General features: G+C 35.8%; 3 protein-coding genes across 6 annotated transcripts; 1 reads left to right on the forward strand and 2 right to left on the reverse strand.

The window, feature by feature from the left end:
* The first annotated feature begins 2,574 nt into the window (after positions 1 to 2,574).
* On the forward strand, positions 2,575 to 8,617 carry LOC135608335 (F-box protein At3g58530-like). 2 transcript variants are annotated; one of them, XM_065101090.1, is made up of 12 exons: positions 2,575 to 2,801; positions 3,315 to 3,374; positions 3,570 to 3,653; positions 5,407 to 5,540; positions 5,629 to 5,704; positions 6,213 to 6,283; positions 7,469 to 7,555; positions 7,661 to 7,733; positions 7,808 to 7,875; positions 7,954 to 8,022; positions 8,102 to 8,207; positions 8,306 to 8,617. In XM_065101090.1, the coding sequence occupies exons 1-12, from the start codon at positions 2,652 to 2,654 to the stop codon at positions 8,315 to 8,317; spliced, it is 990 nt and encodes a 329-aa protein (XP_064957162.1). In that variant the 5' UTR covers positions 2,575 to 2,651; the 3' UTR covers positions 8,318 to 8,617. The 2 variants fall into 2 exon arrangements, with proteins under 2 accessions (XP_064957162.1, XP_064957155.1); XM_065101083.1 differs by having other exon boundaries at positions 2,576 to 2,801; positions 8,301 to 8,617.
* A 453-nt stretch (positions 8,618 to 9,070) lies between these two features.
* LOC135608342 (glucan endo-1,3-beta-glucosidase 4-like) lies at positions 9,071 to 17,464 on the reverse strand. 3 transcript variants are annotated; one of them, XR_010485495.1, is made up of 6 exons: positions 17,152 to 17,464; positions 13,863 to 14,017; positions 11,295 to 12,551; positions 10,679 to 10,742; positions 9,422 to 9,449; positions 9,221 to 9,331 (listed from the first exon to the last, which is right to left on the reverse strand). XR_010485495.1 is itself a non-coding variant. In XM_065101099.1 (5 exons), the coding sequence occupies exons 2-5, from the start codon at positions 13,924 to 13,926 to the stop codon at positions 9,196 to 9,198; spliced, it is 1,485 nt and encodes a 494-aa protein (XP_064957171.1). In that variant the 5' UTR covers positions 13,927 to 14,017; positions 17,152 to 17,464; the 3' UTR covers positions 9,071 to 9,195. The 3 variants fall into 3 exon arrangements, 2 of the variants coding, with proteins under 2 accessions (XP_064957171.1, XP_064957181.1); XM_065101099.1 differs by lacking the exon at positions 10,679 to 10,742 and having other exon boundaries at positions 9,071 to 9,331; XM_065101109.1 differs by lacking the exons at positions 10,679 to 10,742; positions 13,863 to 14,017 and having other exon boundaries at positions 9,071 to 9,331.
* Positions 17,465 to 21,252: 3,788 nt separating this feature from the next.
* Positions 21,253 to 23,529, reverse strand: LOC135608347 (hypothetical protein At1g04090-like). The gene is made up of 2 exons (XM_065101125.1): positions 23,170 to 23,529; positions 21,253 to 23,087 (listed from the first exon to the last, which is right to left on the reverse strand). Exons 1-2 carry the CDS (start codon positions 23,258 to 23,260, stop codon positions 21,550 to 21,552), a joined length of 1,629 nt encoding a protein of 542 aa, XP_064957197.1. The 5' UTR covers positions 23,261 to 23,529; the 3' UTR covers positions 21,253 to 21,549.
* Between the last annotated feature and the right edge of the window lie 151 nt (positions 23,530 to 23,680).

Genomic DNA, 23,680 nt, shown 5'->3' on the forward strand with positions numbered 1-23,680 from the left:
GCAGCATGTATCGGCCATCCCGGCAAATGGATTTGCCATGGAAAGATGAGTAGGAGTAGCTGTTGTCGTGGTTGATGATGGAACAAAGACCGAGGCTGTTGTGGTTGTATTAAAACTAAGCCATCCTTGTCATGTTTTGGTTTCTTTTCACATTGTTGCTCTGTAAGTAAAGCAATCCGACCAGCTAAAGAGACTTTAATCTCACTTCTTTTTTGCTTTACCTCCTTCCCTCTCTGTGTCTGTGTGTGTGTGGGAGAGAGAGAGGAAGAGAGAGAGAGAGAGATTGGAGTGTAGTAAGAGAAGGGTTAAGAATTCAATAATAATAAACCAAAGATGAGAAGGGAAAAGAAAAGGAAAAGAAAAGAGAGAGGATCCAAAGCGGCAAGGCGTCTTACAATACATGCTTTTTACCTTTTGGGCCTCTCTTTATTGCTTCTTTTGTTGCACCAGCTTGAAGGGACCGAGGAGCAAAGACTGGGGGAGTTCTAAAGCAGCGCGGCACTGTTCGCCGGACCAGATTTGAATCTTGTCACTATCTCCGACCTGGATGTCCTACCACCTTCGCTTCTTTGTCAGTGCCACCAATCATTATCATTAGCTGCTGCTGCCCTCCTCCCGATCGGATCACATTGTACTGTGTTCTTCTCACATCTATTTATTTGATCATTCTTTTCTTTTAATTTAAATATCGGTATTTCGAGATTAGCTCGGTACAGTACAATATCATGTTCATCATGGTATATCGAGTAGTACATCAGAACGTATCGAATGATTTTAAATATTTCTTCATTTTACAATAGCACTATAGCAATGCTACAGTATAACACTGTAGCACGTTCCGTTCGATAACTAGCGATCTGCGTATCAATATGTAACGTCTGTATTGGACAGTATTATTCGAAATTGCATATCATACTTAAGAGTCACTATTTATGAACCATAAAAACTCTTAAATAATTATCAATTTTTGTGAACTTTACTATTTATCCGGAGTGCCTCTCATGATAGAGATAGAAGTTAAATTTTATAAGGTTTTGGTTCCTAGACACTTTGATTATCAAATACAATCAACTAACTTACTAACTAACCAATTAACTAACTAACTAACTATATATATATTAGAGTATATATATATACTCCATTTTTTATAATGGAGTATTGTATTCCTAATTAGTGAAAAAAATTTCAATAGGTAAAGTGATAGATATAGTTGATTGAATATGGAATGCATTTCTTTGAACCCTGATTTTATATAAGTAAGACACACTTTGATTATGTTCGATATGAGATTAAGAGGACAAATCATTATACTAAGAAAATAATTCAGAGAATTAATAATAAGTCATAGATCTAAAAAATAGTAAATATAAAATTTTATATGATTGGATAATTACTTTGTTCTTCATTACATAATAATGAATTACAAGGAACAACATTCTCTCTGCTCCAATTTTTACACCATCTCAATTAAATGTGGAAGAACTTTTTTTTCGCCCTCTTTAAATCTATCAAAGGCAAACCTCATATGTACTCAAAATATCTTTTCCTATCAAAATATCGAGATATATATGGTATCAATTGAAAAATCAAATCTTTAAAATTTATGTTTATTTTATATATATATATATATAACTCTTTTCCTACTTGTATTCTTTGCCCTCTGGTGATAGTTGATGATGATGATGATGATGATGATGATGATGATGATGATGATGATTATTATTATTATTATTATTATTATTATTATTATTATTATTATTATTATATCTTTTAGAAGTTTTTATGTATGTTTTTTCCATGGATATGGTTTACAATATATCTTAAAAACATATTTTATTTGTTATGGAGCAAAAAAATATTTCTATTAGTTTTAGTATATCCAAATTATTGGTCCGATAATACTATATCGTTTTGATATCAATAATTGCTATATAAAACAATCAAACTAGTTAACACCTTCATTTTAATTACAAAAAATTGTTACTTGTACTCTTGATTTCAAATACTTAAGGTGGATTAGTTTGAATTTGACCAACTTCTATGAAAAATGAGGCAAGATAAGGGTATAATTTTCAAAATTCAATCAAACATTGGATCACTTATTTTATTTTTTTAATGAAAAAGAGTAAATATTTTTACTACAAAGCTTGTCTTGTAGAAATAAACCGATTTCAATAATCCCATGTAAATATTATTTTTATTAATTTATAAATGTGAGATGCCATAAAAAAGAGTCAGCCTCTGACTTTTATACTTATTTATGAAATATATATTTGGCATACAAAACATCATATTATTTTTAAAAATAATATTTATTTATAGAAAATACTTGCTTTATTAGTAAAGACTTCATAATTTAATTTTACTTAAATCTCTAAATTTAATTAGCATTGATAACCTTTACAAACCTATCCTAATATCAATACCCTTTATAAATTTCTTGTGGTGATTAGAATATTAGATATTCTATAATTTTAACTCAAAATTAACTAATACCAATCATGAATACAAAATAGTCAACGCTTCGATGGCTTTATGATTCGTGTCAGGGCTTGCGGGCGGCACGATCTCCGTTCGCCCCTCGCGTTCTATTTCGAAACCCCTCCTCCGCTGGGGAGGCCGGGGGGAAGGTGGGAAGGAGGAGGACATACATGGCGGCGGGAGGGGATTGGGAGCGGGAGACGGTGCCACGCGTGATGGCGATCGTGAGCCCGAGACTCCCCCAGCGGGACGTCTACTCCGTCTTGATGGTCAGCCCATGGTGTTACCGCGCTTTCCTCTCAGTCCCCACCCTTTGGGAGGTACCCCCTACAAACTATCCTCTTTGCTCTTCCGCTCTTCGTCGGCAGATCAGATTGCAGGCTCAGAATGGTTTCTATTAATTTTGACTTTCGAGGGTATTTCTTGCATCTTTCTAGGGAATTAATTTTGCATCTTTCTAGGGTATTACGTGGAATCAGAATCGTGAGAACCTTTTGATAGTTTGATGTCACTTGAATGGTTCCTGAACGATAACAGGTGGTAGAATGCGGATGACATCTGAGAAATGCGCCTTGTTTGAATAAAGATGTGTATAAGATGTGGATGCTTGATAAGAGTGGCGTATGTCCGGTAGATCAATCAGTAAAATAATTGCTGTTGTAGATTAATTTGCATCTGTATGAAAGGTTACATATGTTTGCATACATATCCACATAAATACACTAGCGTCTGTGGGGGTGCTTGTGTCAGGTTCTTGAATGTTGTTGATAGATTACAGATTCTTGATAGGCTAAAATGGCTACATTTATCTCTAATCATTTCTTTCTTTTTAGGTTCTTGATCTACATGAGATGAGCAAAGCAGGAGAGCGACTAATATCTGCACTCTCACTGGTCAGGTTCCTCCTTTTATGTGAAATGAATTGATATACTTTATATAGTGATCTTGGGTCTTAATCCCGTTGCTTATATATTTATTCATTTATGGCATTAAGATAATTTTGTGTTGTTATTGAGCTTCATGCATATGTTATTTTCCAGAGAGTTCAAATTTGCAGGAGCCAGATTACTGATTTTTTTCATATGCAGGTCAGATATGAGCATATTAAAAAGATTACCCTTGAATTTGCACAGGAAGTTGAAGATGAACATCTTATTCTACTTAAAAGCCAGGTAGTCGTTCTAACAATTAATTTCTCAGTAGATATGCAGTTGAATTTAATAATGTGGTATATCCTTCATTTGATGTGAGATAATTATTTATTTTTAGGTCACTTTGGTGTCAATCTTATTATTCCAATCCAGCTTTCTTCATAATCTTATGATTCCAATCCAGCTTGCCTCTTATGAATCTATGCTGTACTAATATTAATTAATCGAGGACTCAAACAATTAAATAATACTAATTTTTTTCTTCTTTTCCTACTAGGTAATCCACTTTTTAGGTCATTCTGAGTAAGGAACTTTAGTTTATGATGTAGGAACTATTGAATACTTCTATTGGTCCAATTTCTTGACGGAAACTCCTTAGCAGAAGAGAACAATTTTTTTTCTCAACTGATTACCACTTTGGTATATATGTAAACCAGAACTGCAAATTCATCTAGTCTGATGTGGATCAGAAACCTGTTCATATCTTGATGCAGAAACCATCTCTTGCATTTGGTTGAGTAACTCTTCAACCAAATATTTTCCACTGCATTGTATTAAGCTGGGTGATATTTATTGTGAATTACATAGGAAAGATTTAATAATATTATTAAGTCAGTAAACGTGAAGCAATTAGATTGACCCATGTGACATTTCATCGTTATAGGAAGAAATCGATTCCCGACATAGGTTGAGTTGGTTGAGTCCCTTGAGGCTCACATATATTGCGATTTGAGATCTTCCCTATGACATAGAAATGTCACCAGTGACCTGAGGATATGGTATGCTTGGTCGAGTCACTCGAGGGCATATCATCGAATCATAATCATCTTGTAATGATGGTGATGACTTAATCTTGATTGATAGTCTATTCATCACATTGTTAACAGATTCATAGTCTATTCCGTTATGATATTTCTCTAGCACTCTTCCACCAAAAGAAAGGATAATAACATGTTCTAACACATCAAAGATATATATATATATATATATATATATATATATATATATAGACATCTCACCTAATAATATAAAGAATATTGTATCGATAATCCTGTCAAAACTTGAAACAATGAGATTGCTTACATCTTAATATCCCAAAATAGTTAACCCAAACAAACTTTGCCAATGTTTTAACAAACTGGAAATGCATGCATGCAATTTACTGTTAATTCTTTTGTTATCATTATTCTAACGAGTGTCTGGTTGAAAGAAACTAACTAAAGCCTAAAGTTGTTCATGATTTCTACTCCATTTTGTTGTGTTTGTCCATAGAAGTTAGTATCCAAATTTAATGGTCTTTTTCTTACAGGACTTGTATGTGTCTTTAAGAGCCTGAGATGTTCTTTCAATAGAATTTCAGAAAAAAAGGGAGTAATTGTATAAACAAATTATCAAACTATCTTGTTTTTGACAGATTTTATTAGTTACAAGTCATTTTTGTTCGTTCTAGCTCCTTAAAGATCTTGTAAGTTTGTGTGTTGTTGTATAAGTTCATGTATTGCAACTTATGTTTATAAACTCAAGCTTATTGGTTTAACTTTTCAGAGGCCTGTCATCATAAATGCCGGATTAGAGGGAAAAAATATAATGAAATAAACACTTGAATTGTCTAGGAAGTAGCAGAATGTCCCAAAAGGAGTTCATCCTATCCAAAATAATGTTTTAAAAATATTTAGCTTTATTCATATGTTATGTATTGTTTACTGATTACTTCGGCATACAGAATGGCTTGATATATTATAGTTTTAATATGTCACTGTCTTTAAATGTACAGAGAACAGAGACAACACTTCGAGACTTACAGCATCTCAATTTGAATGGCTGTCAGAAGATCTCTGACAAAGGTATTGAAGCCATAACTGCTTGTTGCCCAAAACTTAGATCTCTCTCTGTCTATTGGAATGTCAGGTAAATATATGCTTAACAGTAATTTCCCTTAATCATATGGAACATATGATTTGTTTTTATACTAATGGTACAGAAAATTGTTTTCCAGGCTGACTGATCTGGGCATAAAGCACCTTGTGAAGAACAGTAGAGAAGTAGTTAGTTTGAACTTGAGTGGTTGCAAGGTAATTTTACTTGACTGGCTGCATGCAATCTTATTTTTTTCTGCTATCTTTGTCAATTTTAAGGGATGATCTTAGATTTTATATCCTGTCTATATTTTGTGTTGTATGTATGTGTAGTTATTTTTCCTTTTATTTAATCATGTATGTACATTCTTTCTCCTTTCCACGTATTTATTCTCCTTATCGGAATGCTTGATAAATTCTTGGAGAAAATATCATCAGCTATAGGGTTTGTTGATGACTTGAGTATCTGAAGTAGAGAACCTTTTTCACATGTATACTTCTCCTGGTCTAAGAATGGGATTTGATATAGTTATGATTAATGGTGCATGAGTTTCTAAGAGAATGTGTTACCTCATCTGTGCTATTGGATGCCTATCTAGATTACCTTGGTCTGTGGTAGTCATTTCTAAATTTTCTTGGTCTATGGTAGTCATTCTTCAGATGTTTCTATGACTTGATCTCTACAAAATAACAAAATAGTGCTATTTCCATCGGCAAATTGCAGAACATCACAGATCACAGCTTGTATCTCATTGCTGATAGTTACCATGGGTTGGAAGAATTGGATATTACTAGGTATGTTAACGCTTTCTGTGTATTTATTTGTTGGTCGTTAGTTGCTTATTAATCTGTTTCTGTTCATTGATGGTTCACTTCATTGTTATCTGAGATTTTCATCCAATTTGACCAGTGAAATTATGTACTTCTGAAGTGATCCCATGACACCCAAAGAAGGAAAGTGAAACCATAGATGTTTAGATAACTCTTCTTGCAAAGTAATAATGCATTCAAATTGTGGTATGTTTTTTGGGATTCATAGCTTCAGTAAAGGAAGCACACTCGTCGAGGCATGCCCTCGTGCTGCTGGAAATTGGCACATTATATGCCTGTAGCATGCTTTATCCATCCCCAAGCCATATAGACATTGTAGTGGCATACAAACGATGGGAGAAGGAGGGAAATAGAGGAAGAGGCAAGGGAGATAATGACGAGGCAGCTATGCACAACTTAGGAGAGGATGTGAAACATAAAACCAAAACCCCAAAATCAAAGCAAGGTAACCTTCTCAGTGCATATCATCACAGAAATCTTGATAACTCCAGTAGGCATGAATCCATAGGGTTTTCATGGGAATCATTGATTTCTTTGATGTGTCTATCTCACTTCATTGGTCTTAGACTCATGTATGGGTCTAAGCACTTGCGTATTAAGCGCATATTGGAAGGAAACTGTTGTTCTTGTTTGAAATTAAAACAAGCAATCTGAATTTTTTATGATTTCCATTTATAAACCTGTAAACTCATTCCTCATAGAATAATGATCTTTTAGTGCTTTTCTGAGTATTCCTTCATTCTAAAATGGGTTTTCCGTTTGACAATTTGACAAAGACCTTGTTTAATTTGTGTTCTATACTTCTAAGCATGAGGACTTCAGGACTAAGGTTCACAACTTTTTCATTAATTCTAAGTAGGATTGCTAGTTCTTTATGTTCTTCCTTGAGATGAGCAATGCTAAAAAAGGGTTCTACTGGCTGTCTTATAATCTAAACTTCATAAAATCTTCTTCACATTTTTAAATATTAATTGCCTTATAATATCTGTTTGCCATCTGTCTTATGTAAATTATACTCGTCTGTTTCTCAGCCCAAAGTTGTGCATACACTATGCTGTTGAGGACTCAGATTTATCTTTTTTCATGCCTAAATATTTTTACCGATTACTTTAGTGTCCTTTAGCAGCATCTTGAAATTATGCTTTCCAGGTGTACCAAGTTAACTGACAGTGGTTTACAACAGATACTTCTTAAATGTTTCTCTCTTCGGAGTTTGAACCTATATGCTCTTTCAAGGCAAGCACTAAAAATCACTATGTTTTTTTATTAAAATAGTGAACTTGTTGGAGTTTTTAAGGGATCAAATAAAGTGTCTAATAAAGAATTTGATTTTTCTTGCAGTTTAACTGATGCAGCATATGAAAAAATAGGATGTCTGGCTCATCTTACATTCTTAGATCTCTGTGGTGCCCAGGTAGGTATCTTATTTAATTTTCATTCAGATTATTAGACTGCCACCTTCACTGACCCCAATAAACTGGTTGTCAGAATCTATCTGATCAAGGTCTTTCCTGTATAGCAAGATGCAAGCATCTGGTTTCATTAAACTTGACATGGTAAATGTCAATGAATATTATCATTTTAATTCCTTATGAAGCATAGCTTACAAGATCTATTTATGTGCTATGTAACAGGTGTGTACGTGTCACCGATGTGGGAGTGGCTGCCATTGCTGAAGGTTGCAGATCGCTTGAGCTTCTGAGGTAAGTAGTAGGTAATTTGTTTGTATCATAATTATCATTCTTCTTGCCCCGTAGGATAACTGCATGGATTGTCATGCAGCTTGTATGGGATCGTTGGTGTTACTGATAAATGCCTAGAGGCTTTATCGAACTTCTGCTCAAATACTCTGACGACCCTTGATGTGAATGGATGTGTCGGCATCAAGGTTAAGATAAACCTACTGCTTTTTAAAGTATTAGTATATTGTTATTATTGGATTTAAACACTAAAACATATTTTCTTATATGTAATTGTCTAGAAAAGAAGCCGCGATGACTTGCTAAAGCAATTCCCACTGTTGAGATGCTTCAAAGTGCATAGCTAGCTTTGGGCTGCTTGTTGGCGCCTATTATCTGGTTTTACCGAAGGCAAGTATACTTGAGAGAGCAGAAGACAATTGTTATTAGTGTATCTCTTGTATCTTTGTTAATGTTCTTTTTTAAGAAACAATTACAAATATATCACTAGGGTTATGTGGATCCTCTCATGCCATTTAGCTTTGTTGGGAGGAAGCATAGGTGATGTGGTGACAATTAGAAGATATGGTAATTGATTGCATCCACCCTTTTAACTTCCTGAGGTTGTAGCAGGGTGTTATTGATTTGATTTAATAGAGAACTAAAAGAATGTGCTACTAAATTGGTCCATGTGATAATTTGCTTTTCTGATATCTGCCCATGGCATCAACAAAATCTCACAGGGGCAACAGCACATTGGTTTTGGTGGTGTGAGAATTCACCGACTTTAAATGATCATGTTGGAAATGAGTAAACTGAGGTCATAGCAGCATTTGGTTCCAAACTAAAGGATCGGAGAAGCAATTATGAGCTAATTTTCAATTCGAAATTTATGGCAACAGGAGATGTTTCTTCAACAGCTTTGGGCTTTGAAAGTGTGATCGGGCAAATGATCCATTAAGAGAAGTTTCTGAAGCAATTCTAATTCTTATGCACGTCAAAATTCTGGTTCTAAGTCAGCTTTTTGCGTGCAACAAAATTGTCGGCATACCATCAGAAACCATACGAAGAATGGAAAAACTAAACACCTGAGGTATGAGCAATTGGACTCTACATGTCAGATGATGGGTGCGGGATACACCCTGCCCTCATCTTCTTTGCAAAGAAAATAAAAGACGATTTACAACAAATGTACGTTTAAATATCAAATAGATAGCACAATACAATTTGAAGTATGAGAGCAAGGCAGAGGAGTTGAAGTTTTTGAGCGACGCCATAAGAGATGGAAGGGCCAAAAGCTGAGCTGGAATCGGTGCTGTTGCTCGGTCCTGAGCTGCAGTTTTAACCAAAATTCAAAACCGTTAGTGAAACAAGAAGAGAATGCAAGAACTTGGTGCTTAAGCTAGCTAATACAGTCACTCACCTTCCAGCAAAGATGCATGATCCATGGCCTACAAGTGCACCCATAAGGAAAAAGAAACGCCAGATTAGAATTCATAGCAAAGATGATGTGCATTCAAAACTAAGCTGAAGCGCAAGAACATTTAGAATATATCTCATTTCCAGTAATAATCTCACGCAACAACCGTTTGCCAAAATATGAACCCATGAAAAAAATAGACTAGACTTCTATCTAAAAACAAACACAACACAGTAATATCCTAAAGGGGTTCATTAATTATGAACCGTAACACAACATGTTCAATGAACAAGCTTTTGTTATCTGAAAAATGGATGTCAACTATCAGATTCCCAGAACCAAACTGTTTGTCTAATTACCTCCAACATGTTTTTGGTTGATAAAACTTTTTGGTTGATATTTCCATGTTTGTTGAGGGGAGGAAGTCACAGAACCCCGTTGTCACTTATAAATTTATAGATACGTTGTTAAGAAATTTAGGTATAAAAAACTTTGAGCTGATTTCAGTTTGATGTGCATTTGACAGCTTATATGGCTCGTTATGTTTATATCAGTCAGGCTTAAATTGAGCTAGCAGGTCAGAAACATAAGATACTTATTCAAGAGAAAAAAAGATTTGCAAATGAAAATTATATGGAACTGCCAACAAGATGCTTGACCTTCATATTCAGGTTAGTACTATGAAGTTTGAACTTCCTGTTTCATGAAGTTACAAAATATGACAGTGTAAAATTATTTCAAATGATATATATATATATATATATGCTACTAGAGTATACAGTCTTGAATGGTAACATTAGTATTCACTACTTCAAAATGATTCAGTGCAAATTTAGTGTCTATTTTATATGTCAATAACTTTGCAGATAGATCTTGCATTGCATATCCAGGAAAAGAAACACAATATTAAACAAATAATCATGTTATAATGACCCAGATTTTTGGTTATTTGACTCATGAAAAAGCAAAAAACCAGCCAACAGATTCCACTATAATTGAAGGGGAAAAGAAGGAAACTAGTAATCAGAGGATTTACTATTACCAGTATTTTTCTAAGATGTCAAGTTAAATCTGAATAAAACAAAAATGTTGTTGCTAAATATGTTAATTTAATTTCTCATAAGTATGATATCATGTTTAGTAAATTAAACAAAAGTAATTCAAAGGACAAGAAACAGCCATGCATGTTGCTGCTATAAGGACCAACCCATCCTAACATTTTGCTGGGAAATTGTAATTAAAATTTCGGGTAATTGATACCAAAAGAACCGAATTGGAAGATCAGGAACAAGCAACCACAATTTTGTTCACGGACACTTCATACCTGAACCAACCAAAGGGAACATGCATGTCAACCAATTGTATAAAGGTAGTCGCAGAGGCATCAGAGAAGAAGCTGGCAATGATATAGGATGAGAGAAACATCATGATGAGTACCAATTTTTGCATGATCAGTACTGTAGGTTTGCAGTCAGCAGGGTGGTTAGTTATTGGCTAGTAGAGTTGAAGAGAGGCTACCAAAACTAAAATGGCTGGAGATACAGGCAGCAAAGGAAGGATGTATTGTGCAAGCGCCACAGTAGTAAAGGATGGACATGAAATAAAGGTGACGATAGTGTCGTAGTAACCTAATCAGTGCTGCATTAGTATCAAAAAAAGTATCTGAATGAAACAAAGGCATTTACTAACTGGTGAGAATTGTTTTGGCTTATTTAGTTGCTATGACTCTTACTAAAAGGAATATCTTAACAAATATCCACGTCATAAGAAAGACATAAAAGCCCATAAGCAGTTATATCCATGTAGATTGCTTCATCAAGAAGCAAAATATTTGGTGAAGTTCAAGAGGTTACACGTGAAGTTCAAAGAAGCTTACTAGGATTTGTAGAGCTGATCATGGCTGTGTTACCAAAACTGCACGTTCCACCACTTGCCTTCATTCGGTGGTAGTAATCATTGTACGCATAAGATGCAAGGGCAACTAGATTGCTCGCATCATAGCACGGCTCTCCTGGCAGGATAGCAGTGCAATTTGCCTCACCAGGTCCACAAGCCCAATCTAAGCCCTTCTTCAGGGCATTGGAGTCTGCACTGGGATTTGCCACACAAAATACCCCAACCAAACCTGTTGGGTCTGGTTTAGACACAGCTTGATTTCCAAAACTCAAAGAATATACAGCAGTCTCATTTGAAAAAAATATCCCCCAGTTTTTCTCCGAAACAGGTCCAGGTCGGAGATCCTCATTGAACAATTCATAGATATATGTGCTAACTGCTGTGGTTGGTTGACTTGGAGTACCAGAATTATTTAGCACACGATGGACAAGATTGCTGTTGTAGATCAATGCATTGTCGACGGTAGCATCCGACTCATTTGCCCCACCTTGTGATGGCCATCCAGATGCTGTCACAATTACAGGGATACCAGTAAAATTGAGTGACTGCATCGAGTAATAAGCAGCATCAACCATCGCATCAAACATATTGGTGTAGTAGAAATTTGTGTTGGGATCCACAATCTGATTGTTTGGATTTAAGGGCTGGAAAAGAGCATACTCCAGTGGGTATATTCCTTGTCCTTTAATGTAACCATAGTATGGCTGTGCATTTACCATTAAAGGAGATCCTGTGTTCTTTAAAAATTGGAGGTACTGAGACATCACAGAGTTCCATGATGAGTTGAAGGTGGCAGTAGATGGGGGAAAAGATTTTGGGATCATGTCCATGGATAGTGGACTTGAAACTTTGACCTGTGAATTTAGATTGGATGCCACAAGAGCAGACTGGAGGAATTGCATAGCAGGGACAAGAACAAGAGCTGCATTAGGAATTGAAGTCAGGATCTCATTACCAACAGCTATATAGGTTATGTTAGTTTCTGGAACAAACGCAGCAACATTTTTGTTGATCCAATCTGCTGCTTCTGACCGAGAGTTTCCTATCAGTAGCAACTGGTCATTGGGAACACCAAGCATAACGTCTATTCCAGTGTTTGCTAAGGCACCCAGCATTTGGTGGTTTGCATCAAACAAGCGTACATGCTTGATCTGCTGTGTTTTAAGAATTGATACTATATCTGCTGCAGATGGCAAGTTCGACACCATGTTGCCAATGTTAATTCCAACATATACACCTGAATTTGCAGCAGAAATAAGAGGAAGAATTAAAGTAAATTCAAAGACAAAAATAAATGCTGAGCACTTCTCGAAGTCTGAATACACCCATACAAAAACCAGCTAAATGAACTGAATGTACAAGGGCAAAATCTTCTCCAAATGACAGGTTTTAGCTTATACCATATAAAAATTGATTGGACCAATTATCTTTCCTGCAAATAAAAAGAACAAACAATTGGAAGAATACAGTTTGAACACTAGTGGTATGGCCACTTTCATATTGCCTAACAATAGTCGTTGGGCAAACAATTTGAAAAGGAAAAAAGTAGCATTTTGCCCATCTAAGGTATGGTTTGTCGATACTTTAGTTTTTCATTGTTCACCTAATGATAAATGATAGCATGTAAATGGCACATACATCAGGGTTTGATGCCTTCCTCTCTTATCTTAGCCCTGAATAGCCTGCACTCCCCAAAATTGATGGAATGGGCTCCAAAACCCTTGCATGTACATCAAGGTTTGAGGCTTTCTTCCCCAATTTTAGCCCTAGGCAATCTCCAAATTGATGGAACTGGACTCTGATCTCTTCTGTGAGGTCTAAAATTGGAGGCTATAAACGTTCAACACTTTAAGGGTTAAAATCAGGAAGAGCATAAACCCCAATGCATACATATTGTGGGTAGCGGAAGACATAAAGGCCAAGTGACCAGATCTTAGGTGGAGTTAGTGCCACTTTTTGAATCACAAGTAGGCAACATAAAATTGGGCCAAGCCACGAGTGGGTAAATTATAGCTTTTCAAAATCAATATACAAGGGGAAAAGATCGAAGAGAGTTGCACGTTCTAAATTAAGTTTTTTTCATAGAATTGAACAACCAAAAACTAAAGGAAACAGTTTATTTAGATTATTTTTATTGAATTTGGAAGGAAAGGACCCTTGTTCATTGGAAAACAGAAATATGTTGAAAAATTGCAGCACAAGAGAACCATGAACTGCACAATGGTTCTTTCCTACTGTGAGGAAAAAAATCCCTGAAGGAACGAAATCAACTCTAGGAGGAGCAATGCCACAGACCCAAGACAACAGGAACCACTGGTCCAGAAAGCAAATAAGTGAAACAATACAAAATGCACATATTAAATTATAAATGATATGTACCAACACATCATACAGTTGAGCTCAAATAAATCAAAGTGTTAGTTGTCTATACCAAGAAACATTTGAGAGTCAGAGTTTATGTATTTTGAGAAGATTCTAATCTTATGTGCATCATACAAAAAAAAAATTGTTGCTTCTCGTTCAAAAAGCCAAATGGAAAATAGACTACCTGATGCATTTGCGAACAAAAGTACAAGTAAAAATATACTTCTCTCCCACTTTCCCGGAACCATCTGGTTAAATAATCTTCACAGTTGACAAGAAGATGCAACAGGTACTTTGTGCTTATACCATAAAACTGGCAGATCAAGATTTAAGGGAAATCTACGAAAAACAAACAAAACGATAAACTAATTAAAGGAACATCCAAACAACTGAGATAAGAACCAAAAAAAAAGATTTTCCACATTAACAGTATGATTCAGTATTACATGTTAGCTAAAGATATCATGTAGAAATGGTTTTTGTCACACTACCACGAGTCGTAACCAAAGAATTAAGTTTGTTTGTCTAGAGCACAAAATTTAACATCACAATCAGGAACCAAGTACGAAATCAATACATAGATCAAAAGCATAAAAAAATGACCAATATTGATTACTCAAAAGCATGAGCAAAGTAGATTCACAAGATGCACCTAAAGCCTATACACTGTATGATGCTGTTTTACACAAGCTTTATACAATGAGTTATTGAGAAGGTGGAGAAACAAACAACTATAAGTCATCTCAAATCTCTAACCTATATTAATTGTAAAGCTTGAACAAGAAATAGATGTGTACCAAGAAATAGTTTCACATTGGATGGTCCCATTAAAGAGGACTATATCCCATGTCAAAGGAAAGTTGTAGGTGGGACTGAACGGGAAAGGAAGAGGGTTGGCATTGCCTTAAAGAATTAGGTAAGATTTCTTCATGTTCTGGTGATTTTAAATAATTTCCAAAATTAGTCATTTGTCAATTAATTATATTTTCATAGTTGTGAGTATATTTATCTATTTTATGTATATTAGAATTTTTATTCACTAATTTAATTTTAAGTTGGAGAAATAAGTTATGCATGTGTTTCATGTTTTAAAGTTAAATGTTATTGATTATATATAATAAAATAAATTACTATGATATTTTGCATCATGAGTTGATGGTTGATGAACTACATTGATGTTATGATTAATAAATTATTTAGCATGAATTACGTTCGGATGTTGAATTTCGAATTTTGAAATTAAAATTTGGAATTAAACACATTAATCTAGAAAAGGGGACTAGTGTCACACCAAACATTAGCAGGATAGATCCAATATGGACCCAACTGATGCACAGTTCGGATCCGGGCAAACATGGTGGCTCAGTGCTACTCAAGCCCAACGCAAATTAGGCCAATGTTGATCAAACATTATGTAAATGAAACTTTCGCAACAAGTTGACTACAATGGAGCTAGTCATGTGTGACCTAGCGCTTAGATGTAGGGTTGGCCCAAGGGGGCACAAGTCCATGCAAGCAAGCACACGGGGTAAGTAGGTACAGATCTTCTACGGGAGTAATGTGTCCCCACTTTAATAGGTGATAGGCACCACTCAATAAGTTGTTAGGAGTGCAATATAAATTTCTGCATTGGCTAGGTGGTTGATTTCACAGTTTAAAAACTGTTACATGCACCTTAATCAAAGCCCATCCATAAATGCAATAGACTCGGGTTTTGTTTAGGTAACTAGTCATGTTACAATAAGCAAGGATTCTTTGGGTACTGACCAGGGCCTTGAAAGAGGATCTTGAAACATATAGTAGTGGCCTAATAAGAACATCAAGAATTTGAGGAAGGGAGAGCATGACATCTGATAGTTTCATGTCAATAAATATGAAAATGCAAGCTTGTATATACCAATATTTCCATGTCATAAAATATGATAATATTGACTGATATATTGTCTTACAATCTACTACTAATGCTACAAAGGTGGATTTGCATAAATTAGACAAAGGCAACAATACTTAGTCATGACTTCTACAGATCTTGAGAATTGCACAGGATCAAATATTCATCGTAGACAAAGTCATGGGAGGGGACAAGGAACAAATCAAATAAATATGGGACAACCATGTGCCATAGCAAATATTTGCTGCAATGTGGAATACGACACTTCATATGGTTTTCTGTGTAATCATCGAACATCTAAAATTGTCATTGTATTCATAATGTTATGTTTAATTTCCTTAATCAGCCATGATTTTCAAATCAAAATACAAGGCACTCTAGAAGACTAGAACCCTCAGTTCTAATATTGGTAAAAGTACAAGAGCAGATAAAAACGGCTTGATTGGCCTTTGGTGTTCCATGGAAAATTCAAGTCCCATGTGGCAAACCCAATCATGGTATTTAAATAAGTGGTACACTTGAATTTGTTGTGATGCTAATGTTAGCTCAAGGTACAACCAAGATTGACCACTCACGATCAACTTACAATAGCATAGATCTCAATTGAAGGATTTTGTCCTATCACAATTCAATCCCATACAACCCCAAGCCAATTCCAGTTGATCCTAAGCAACAATGATCAGTTATCACAGATGCCAAACAAGCTCCACCCAATCAAATAGATAGAGTTGTTCTTGGACAAAAACTTGTCAATGTTAATTAATTTGACCGATTTCTATCCAACTATTCAACTCAAACAATTTGATTCCAGTTCTAAAGTTTAGTGCCAATACCGAATCTCATCTTGATCATCCAAACTTTGCATGACAGTTCCGAACATTATTACGAATTTATTTGCCAATAGTTTATATTTAAAGGTACAAATTGAGAGTCAAGGATTCAGCATTGATGTGATCGACCAAACAAGAGTCAAGTAAGCCATCAATTATATGTGCAGTGATTATTACAGAGCATGTTAGTTGTTAACAATATTCTTTATATATCTTTCGTCCTAAGTGCAATAACTTTTTAACATAATATGACTAGAGCAAGCGGTTTGATTCATTATTCACTGTGAATAATTCGTGCCATGACTCAAATTCTGAGTGAAAAGTCAATCTCACTTTGTCGTCATACGAAGTTTAGCAACAGGCTCACCACACACAAACTGCAAAAATCACCACAGTCCTGAATTTCTTAATCTCAAAATGAGAATCCCTGAAAATTTTCATCTACTTGGGCTAGTACGGTCGACACGACAAACCCCAACTAAGGTTTCACTTTGCATCCGTCCACATAACAAAGACCCAGAATGAACACCCTAAAATAACTCTACTACCAGCAGCATAAATGAAAAAGAAGACATCGATCATCTCCAATACAAGGTCGTTCAAATCTCCAAATACCACGCGAACCAACACGATCAATTTCATCCTCATCGAGACAACTAGCTTTGACTTTCTAAGCTTTAAACAAACCTTCATCCGAATAAATCAACAAGCAGGAAGAGAGAAAACAAGAAAGAGATGGAAAAAAGCAGCACCTGACTTGACTTGCAAGGCGACCGATAAAGCAGGCCGATATAATCGTCTTCCCTATGAGACCCTTTCGAGGGCGGAAACATCGGGGTCGACCACGAAGCCTTAAACCCCTCGAAAGGGGCAGAGAGAGCGCGCGCTTTATCAGGGGGCGAGAAGCGGAAGGTCAGAAGGTACGGAGCTGAGGAGATAGTGTGCTACAGCACAGCCCCGACGCACCAAAGAAACAGATGTAGGATTCTGAGGGGAAGCGCAGCGCAGCAGAGAGAAAGGGGGACGCTTTTGTGGGCGTGTAATGAATCTCGAGGGGCCTCACTCCTCCTCACCTACCATAATTTGAACTTGCATATATACATTAAATATAAAGTTATGGATATATTCCTTGAAATTTAGTCATTTAAATTGAAGTTTAGGACATATACCCGAAATCTTATATATTTATGTCAGTCTACTTGAATATTTGAACACTATGATAATAAAAAAAATAATTATATATTTTTTTAATAAATAATAATAATATATATTTTTTTGAATGAATATCGAGGAAAGAATAATCGAATAATATCTTTAAGGTGATGGAAGATCAACTTGATGGAGCATCATGTTGCTGAATCAAATTAAACTGTTAATATATATATATATATATATATATATATATATATATATATATAATTAGATATTTATGTTAAAAATAATTACTACGAGCATATCATATCATGCACCACAGGAAGATTTCAGTGGAAGTCTCACCCAAACAAATCATAGGAATCGACAGAGGTTACCATGTTCCTTTCTTCAAACGAATGCCACCATAAAATAATAGTTCACGATGACACCTCACCTACCGGTCACCGGTCGCCCGATCGTCATCGGATGGTTAAAGCACTACTTCGGTAGTGGTGTCGATTCCAGAAACCGGCGGCCGATCGTTGTTCCTAACCACAAGTTGTTGTACGGTCGTGGGAAGCGCGAAAGCCGATCGAGCACGGGAGGAGTCAAGTGGGCCCCACCCCTGGTTGTGTCCCAGGGGCCCACACGCATTTATGTTATGTTATGGTACTCTTCGTAGCTTGTTTTACGGAAATGTGCTTCCAAAAGTTCTGAAAAATGTGATGTATGAAATCTGCTTATTAAAAATTAAGGTTCGTACTTCGAGTCACACCTTAGTTATTTTATCTTTTACAATAAAATAAAATAACATATTAATCATATAAATTTTGAGATAATAATACAATTAGCCATCAAATATCCATTTATACCACCACTACTTAATACTTGTAGGGTTGGAACATATTTAAAATTTGCATTGAGAGACTAATGCATATTTCAAACATGAACTAGTATTTATTATTTTTTTTAAAAAAAATTGTTGTATTGAAAATATTTAAATGATGATGTTAATGTATTTTTTTTAAGTTTCAAAGGCACCCTATGACTTTATCTAAAATTTAAAAAAGAATCAAAATAATTTAATGAGAAACTAATATGATTTATATTTTTTATAAGATGATTTTTTTTATTTTTATGTTTTAAGTATATTTTTATATTTGATTATATTTTTATTTATTATATATTTTGGTCATACGAATTTCTTTATAGATTGCATACTTATATTCATTTTTTTTATTTTACTTATTAATTTAAATAAAAAAAATATTCATCTTTAAAAATTTTTAAAAATATTAGAAAGATAAATTTATCATAAAATATTTAATTAACCTTTGAAATATAATTTACTAAAATTTACTTATTTCAATGCATATTTAAAATATAGTTTTAATGTACTATTTATCAAATACTTAATGCATTTTATGACTACACATTCAGTCAAATGCACTTCTCCAATTGTACATTTAATATTTATTATATATATATATTCTCATACATAGCCCTAGTATCTTAACATTTTAATGAGTTCACAAGTGATATTAATATAAATTATAGTGTCAATTTATAAATTACTTATAATAGAGGACAAGACAGAGATCAACAACACTGACCTATATGTGAGTTTTTAGCATTTGGATATGTAAGTGTATGATAAGCATAAATTTTAAAGTATAAATACATACATTTAGTCAACGGTGACTGTATGTAAGCATATATATTTATATATATATATATATGGTTGTCAACATAAGTTGACAAGATCGAATAAAGAAGTATGTTCTCCTTTTCCAAAGCCAACGGTGACGACATTCCAAATTTTATAGGACATGACAGCATTCAGTCATGTCTTGTTGTTTTATCTAATTCTTTCTATTCCAAGTTGTTATAGTTTGTCATTAGCTTGTGTTGTCAAATATAAAGACATTTAAACAAAAATATGGTTAAAATAATATTAGCTTATGCTTTTAGATGATCCTATGTTAAAAATATATAGGTCATGTTGTCTTTGTGCCACAAAGACAAAAAAATATTGATTCAAAAATCTTGCCGTAGTAGTTGAGTTTTGGCACACTCATCAACCTAAATCCTCAATTGTTTGAGATTAAGCTCCACATTGTGGTTAGATATCATTTTCCTTAGCTTGAGTAATTTTCCAATTTTTTAATTTAAGACATTGCCTCCTCCTTTGTTTTAAATCTAAAAATGATCGTTAGTATCGTAGACCTTTTGCTATCAATGGGTAACTTTAGAATCTATTAAAATTTTAAGTTGAAATTTTAGATTGCAATACTCATGTCAAACAAAGTATATAACATCTTAGCACTTAAAAGTCTGTTTTGTGGCCTTAGTGTTCTTGCTTTAACAAAAATAGAAATTAAAATTGTTGTAGTAGAAATCTAAATAGCTTAATATTGTGAATACATAATTAAGTTTTATTAAATTCACATACAAACCAGCCAATAAGATTATCCTTTATCTCTAGAGCTAACAATAATATTACACGTGTTATAAGAAATATGTCTCATTTATCTGTAACACCCGATCTCATTCCACATCTTATGAGAGGTGGATTAATAGAACTATAGTTTAGTCTATCATCTCTTTTAACTTAAATATTTAAGATTAACTACTTAAATTCATAAATTTAATACATCGATTATCCAATTGGATGATATATGGATAGAAAATAGTGTAATAGACTTAGTATTATGTATAATATAATATTTGAGTAAAAAATTACTCATTAATAAGGTTAAGAGTATCACATGCGCTACTAAGGTGATCCTAAATTATAGTTTGGATTTTGATAAGGATATTAATATTTAATTTAGTTTCGTTTCAAATATTAGAGGAGAATTTAGTTAATTTATATATTTAAATAAATATATTATTATTAAGTCATTTTGGTTTTAGCTCCTTGTTTGTCTTTATCTTACATGTGATGCACATTGTTAAACTATGCCTTATATGATGTACATGTTAAAAAAATTTATACTATGATTGATCTTGAGTTCTTAAGTTTGAATCAGGGAGATTCAATTCTAATTAAACAAATAGTTCTTTTTATCGGTCCGTATTGATATACGGAGCAATTATTGATATGACAAGTATCGAGTTACATTGAGTATATCAACAGATGATACATGCAGGTATATAAATGTACATGTTAAAATAATTTATACTATGTCTTTATCTTGAGTTCATAAGTTTGAATCAGGGAGATTCAATTCTAATTAAACAAATAGTTCTTTTTATCAGTCCGTATTGATATACGGAGCAATTATTGATATGACAAGTATCGAGTTACATTGAGTATATCAACAGATGATACATGCAGGTATATAAATGTACCACTCATATCTATTTCATATCGGATCAGTATATATCCCTCGTACTTAGTAATATATCATAGTTTGATAAATCTTATTAAATTAATTGATATGTTCTAAATTATTAAAACATGTCTATTATTTTAACATCAATAATAATAATTTTGTTCAAAGATTGAGCGTTCAACATGAACAAATAAATCCACTTGAAATATCCTGATTTTTATTTTTATTTTTATTTTTTATGTGGATCAATACAGAGAATATAGAGTAAGGTGGTTGAATTATTAAATTTCAAAGCAACGATCGATTCCAGACCTAACTACAAAACTCAATCTACTTTATTGATTAATATGTCAGACTAAATTGTTAGAACAACTCATGAGCTATCATCAACTTTATTTTAGTAACCATTTAATGTAGTCAATATTTCCAAGAAATATTTTACCATCATACCAGTGGAGCCAATTGTTCTCACCACCAACTCTGCTCTATTAAATGACCTAATAATCCAATGGTGTCCTTTGTAGCCACAAGGACGGCTAACAATGTGAATTTGCTGTTGAAATGATCCATGTGGGAATGAGAAGACTAATCAGCATTATTATGCATGTACGTAAGTCATAAGTCAGACTTCATCATGCAAGTAGTAGTAAGATATCGTACATTGAGGAGTGCAAACAACTACTTCTCGTCCATTGCCCAGCTGTTCTTCTCCTTTGGTCCGGTAGGCCCTTCTTCCCCAAGAACTTCCGCAGGAAGACTTTTGATGATGTTCTCGAGCTTGGACCTGAGGTTTTTAGGCAGCAGCTTCTCTACTTTCTTGAGCTCATTCGCGATGTCGTAGCTCACCGTCGGTCCCCACTGCCTCATGTAGTTGAGCCATGCGGGTTCGGACACCGCCGACCCCATATACTCTGCCGCCACCACCTCGAAGCTGCCTCCACTGTCGATCCCGCTCCCCTTCGCGGTGTCATTCCTGATGCCAATGCCCAGCTTGGAATCCCCTTGCAGCACGAGCCCTGGCTTCGCGTACATGGCGTGGCCATGCAAGGAAGAGTACCCCACAGGCTTGTTTCCTTCTTGGAACTCTAGCTGGGAAGCGTCCACCCATGTCCCGGAGCTGTGCTGGGAGAAGTAGACCCGCCATAGCTCCCCATTGAAGTTGCTTATCCTTAGCGTCATGTGCTCCCAGTCACCAACGTGCTGCCCTATCTTCCCCAGCGGGATGCTGAGCAACTGCACCTTAGCCTTTGCAGGCCCGTTGAAGGGGTAGAAGATCCATATGACCACGTCGGTGAAGGTCGCACCGAGCATGGGTTTGATTTGAAGGTATACCTTCGTGCTGGAAAGATCTCCTTTCTTGACCTTATCTCTCCGCCCGCCATCGACGGGAAGATCTATCCAGTAGGCGCCGTCGTTTGAACCCCCCTGAGGCAGGTTCGAGCCATCGGAGCCGATAGGAGTAGGATTCTGGTTTCCTTTCTGGTACAGGAGAGCTCCGTTGTCGAATAACCAACTCACGGATGAGGGGAGGTACTCCTCATCCGGGTGGTAGTAGATCCATGGTGAGTAAGCTTTCATGAGAGCCTCCGCCTGCATCAGGTTTGGCATGGAAGTGAAGTTGGATGCCCTGTTCTTCAGACAAGCCAAACTTGTGGCAGTCGTAGCTCCGTTTGCTTGGGCTATGAACGTTCCAACCGATACGCCAAGTGCTTTGATGCCCCTTGTAGATGGTCTTAAGCCATTGACACTGAATCCATCGGTGCTCCATACGTACGCGTCGCTCTGGGACTGATCAGTTAGGTCGCTCCTCACGCACCTGATCTCCTCGACCGACGGCTTCTCCGACGAGTTTGTGACTACAAGACCGACCGCCGCGTAGCCTTGAGGCGGTGTCGGCAGCCAGAAGTAGCCACGACCGTCTTGTTTGATGGTAGAAGACTCGCTGCTCCAAACAAGCGTGTAGTCCGTTGGCTTTGCAAGGGCGTCGCCATTGCCGGTGTCCTTCGCGACCAAAACCCAGCCAAAGAGAGGCCGGTTGTTTGGTTGCGCGTAGTAACCCAGCACCGAGAAGCCGGGGGGAACTGGCGAAGGCCTAAAGAAGGTTGCACCGAGATCCTCTTGCCCTCCTCCACGCACAGCCCAAACTTTGGTGAATGTGGAGACTTGGCGCACCTCTAGACCTCCAAGATCTATTCTCCCTTCGGCAAACTCTCCACCTAAACTCCAACATACATCAAGTAATCAAGCAAGAGAGAAGGCAGAACAAGATCAAGAACAAAATATTTAGCGGATCGATACCCGGTGGCCAAGATGGCAACGGAGACGGAAGCCTAAAGGATGTATCGATTGGGAGAGGGGAGAGAGCTCCGGTGGCAGTGCTGTTTCCCATGGTTAGAACAAGATATGGTGAAGGGTGAAGGGTGAAGGGTGAAGGGTGAAGGCCACTGGAATTTAAGGAGTAGAAGCTCAAGCATATGCCGCAGGTATCAGAAGGAACGTTGCTGTAACGTGCAAGGAAGCATCCACCTAATGTAGATAGAGATGATCTCAGAGGCTGGGCAAAGCTACGACCTCATTTGAAGCATTCAAGCTTTCTTCCTTTGTTGCTCCTACCTGTTGGAGTTTCAATTGGAGCAACAAAGGGTTTCTTAATGCACATGTTGTGAGTCTGCAAGTCTTATCATAGCGATAACTACAGTAATGTGATCCATTAATTTTATGCAGAGCATTACGGATAGGACAGAATGCATCAATCCCACGGGTAAAGGTCCAGCACAGTTTAAAACTGTTAGGAACTTTGGATGGTTGG

The sequence above is a fragment of the Musa acuminata genome, chromosome BXJ1-2 (genome assembly GCF_036884655.1).
Source record: "Musa acuminata AAA Group cultivar baxijiao chromosome BXJ1-2, Cavendish_Baxijiao_AAA, whole genome shotgun sequence".
Classification (NCBI taxonomy): domain Eukaryota; kingdom Viridiplantae; phylum Streptophyta; class Magnoliopsida; order Zingiberales; family Musaceae; genus Musa; species Musa acuminata.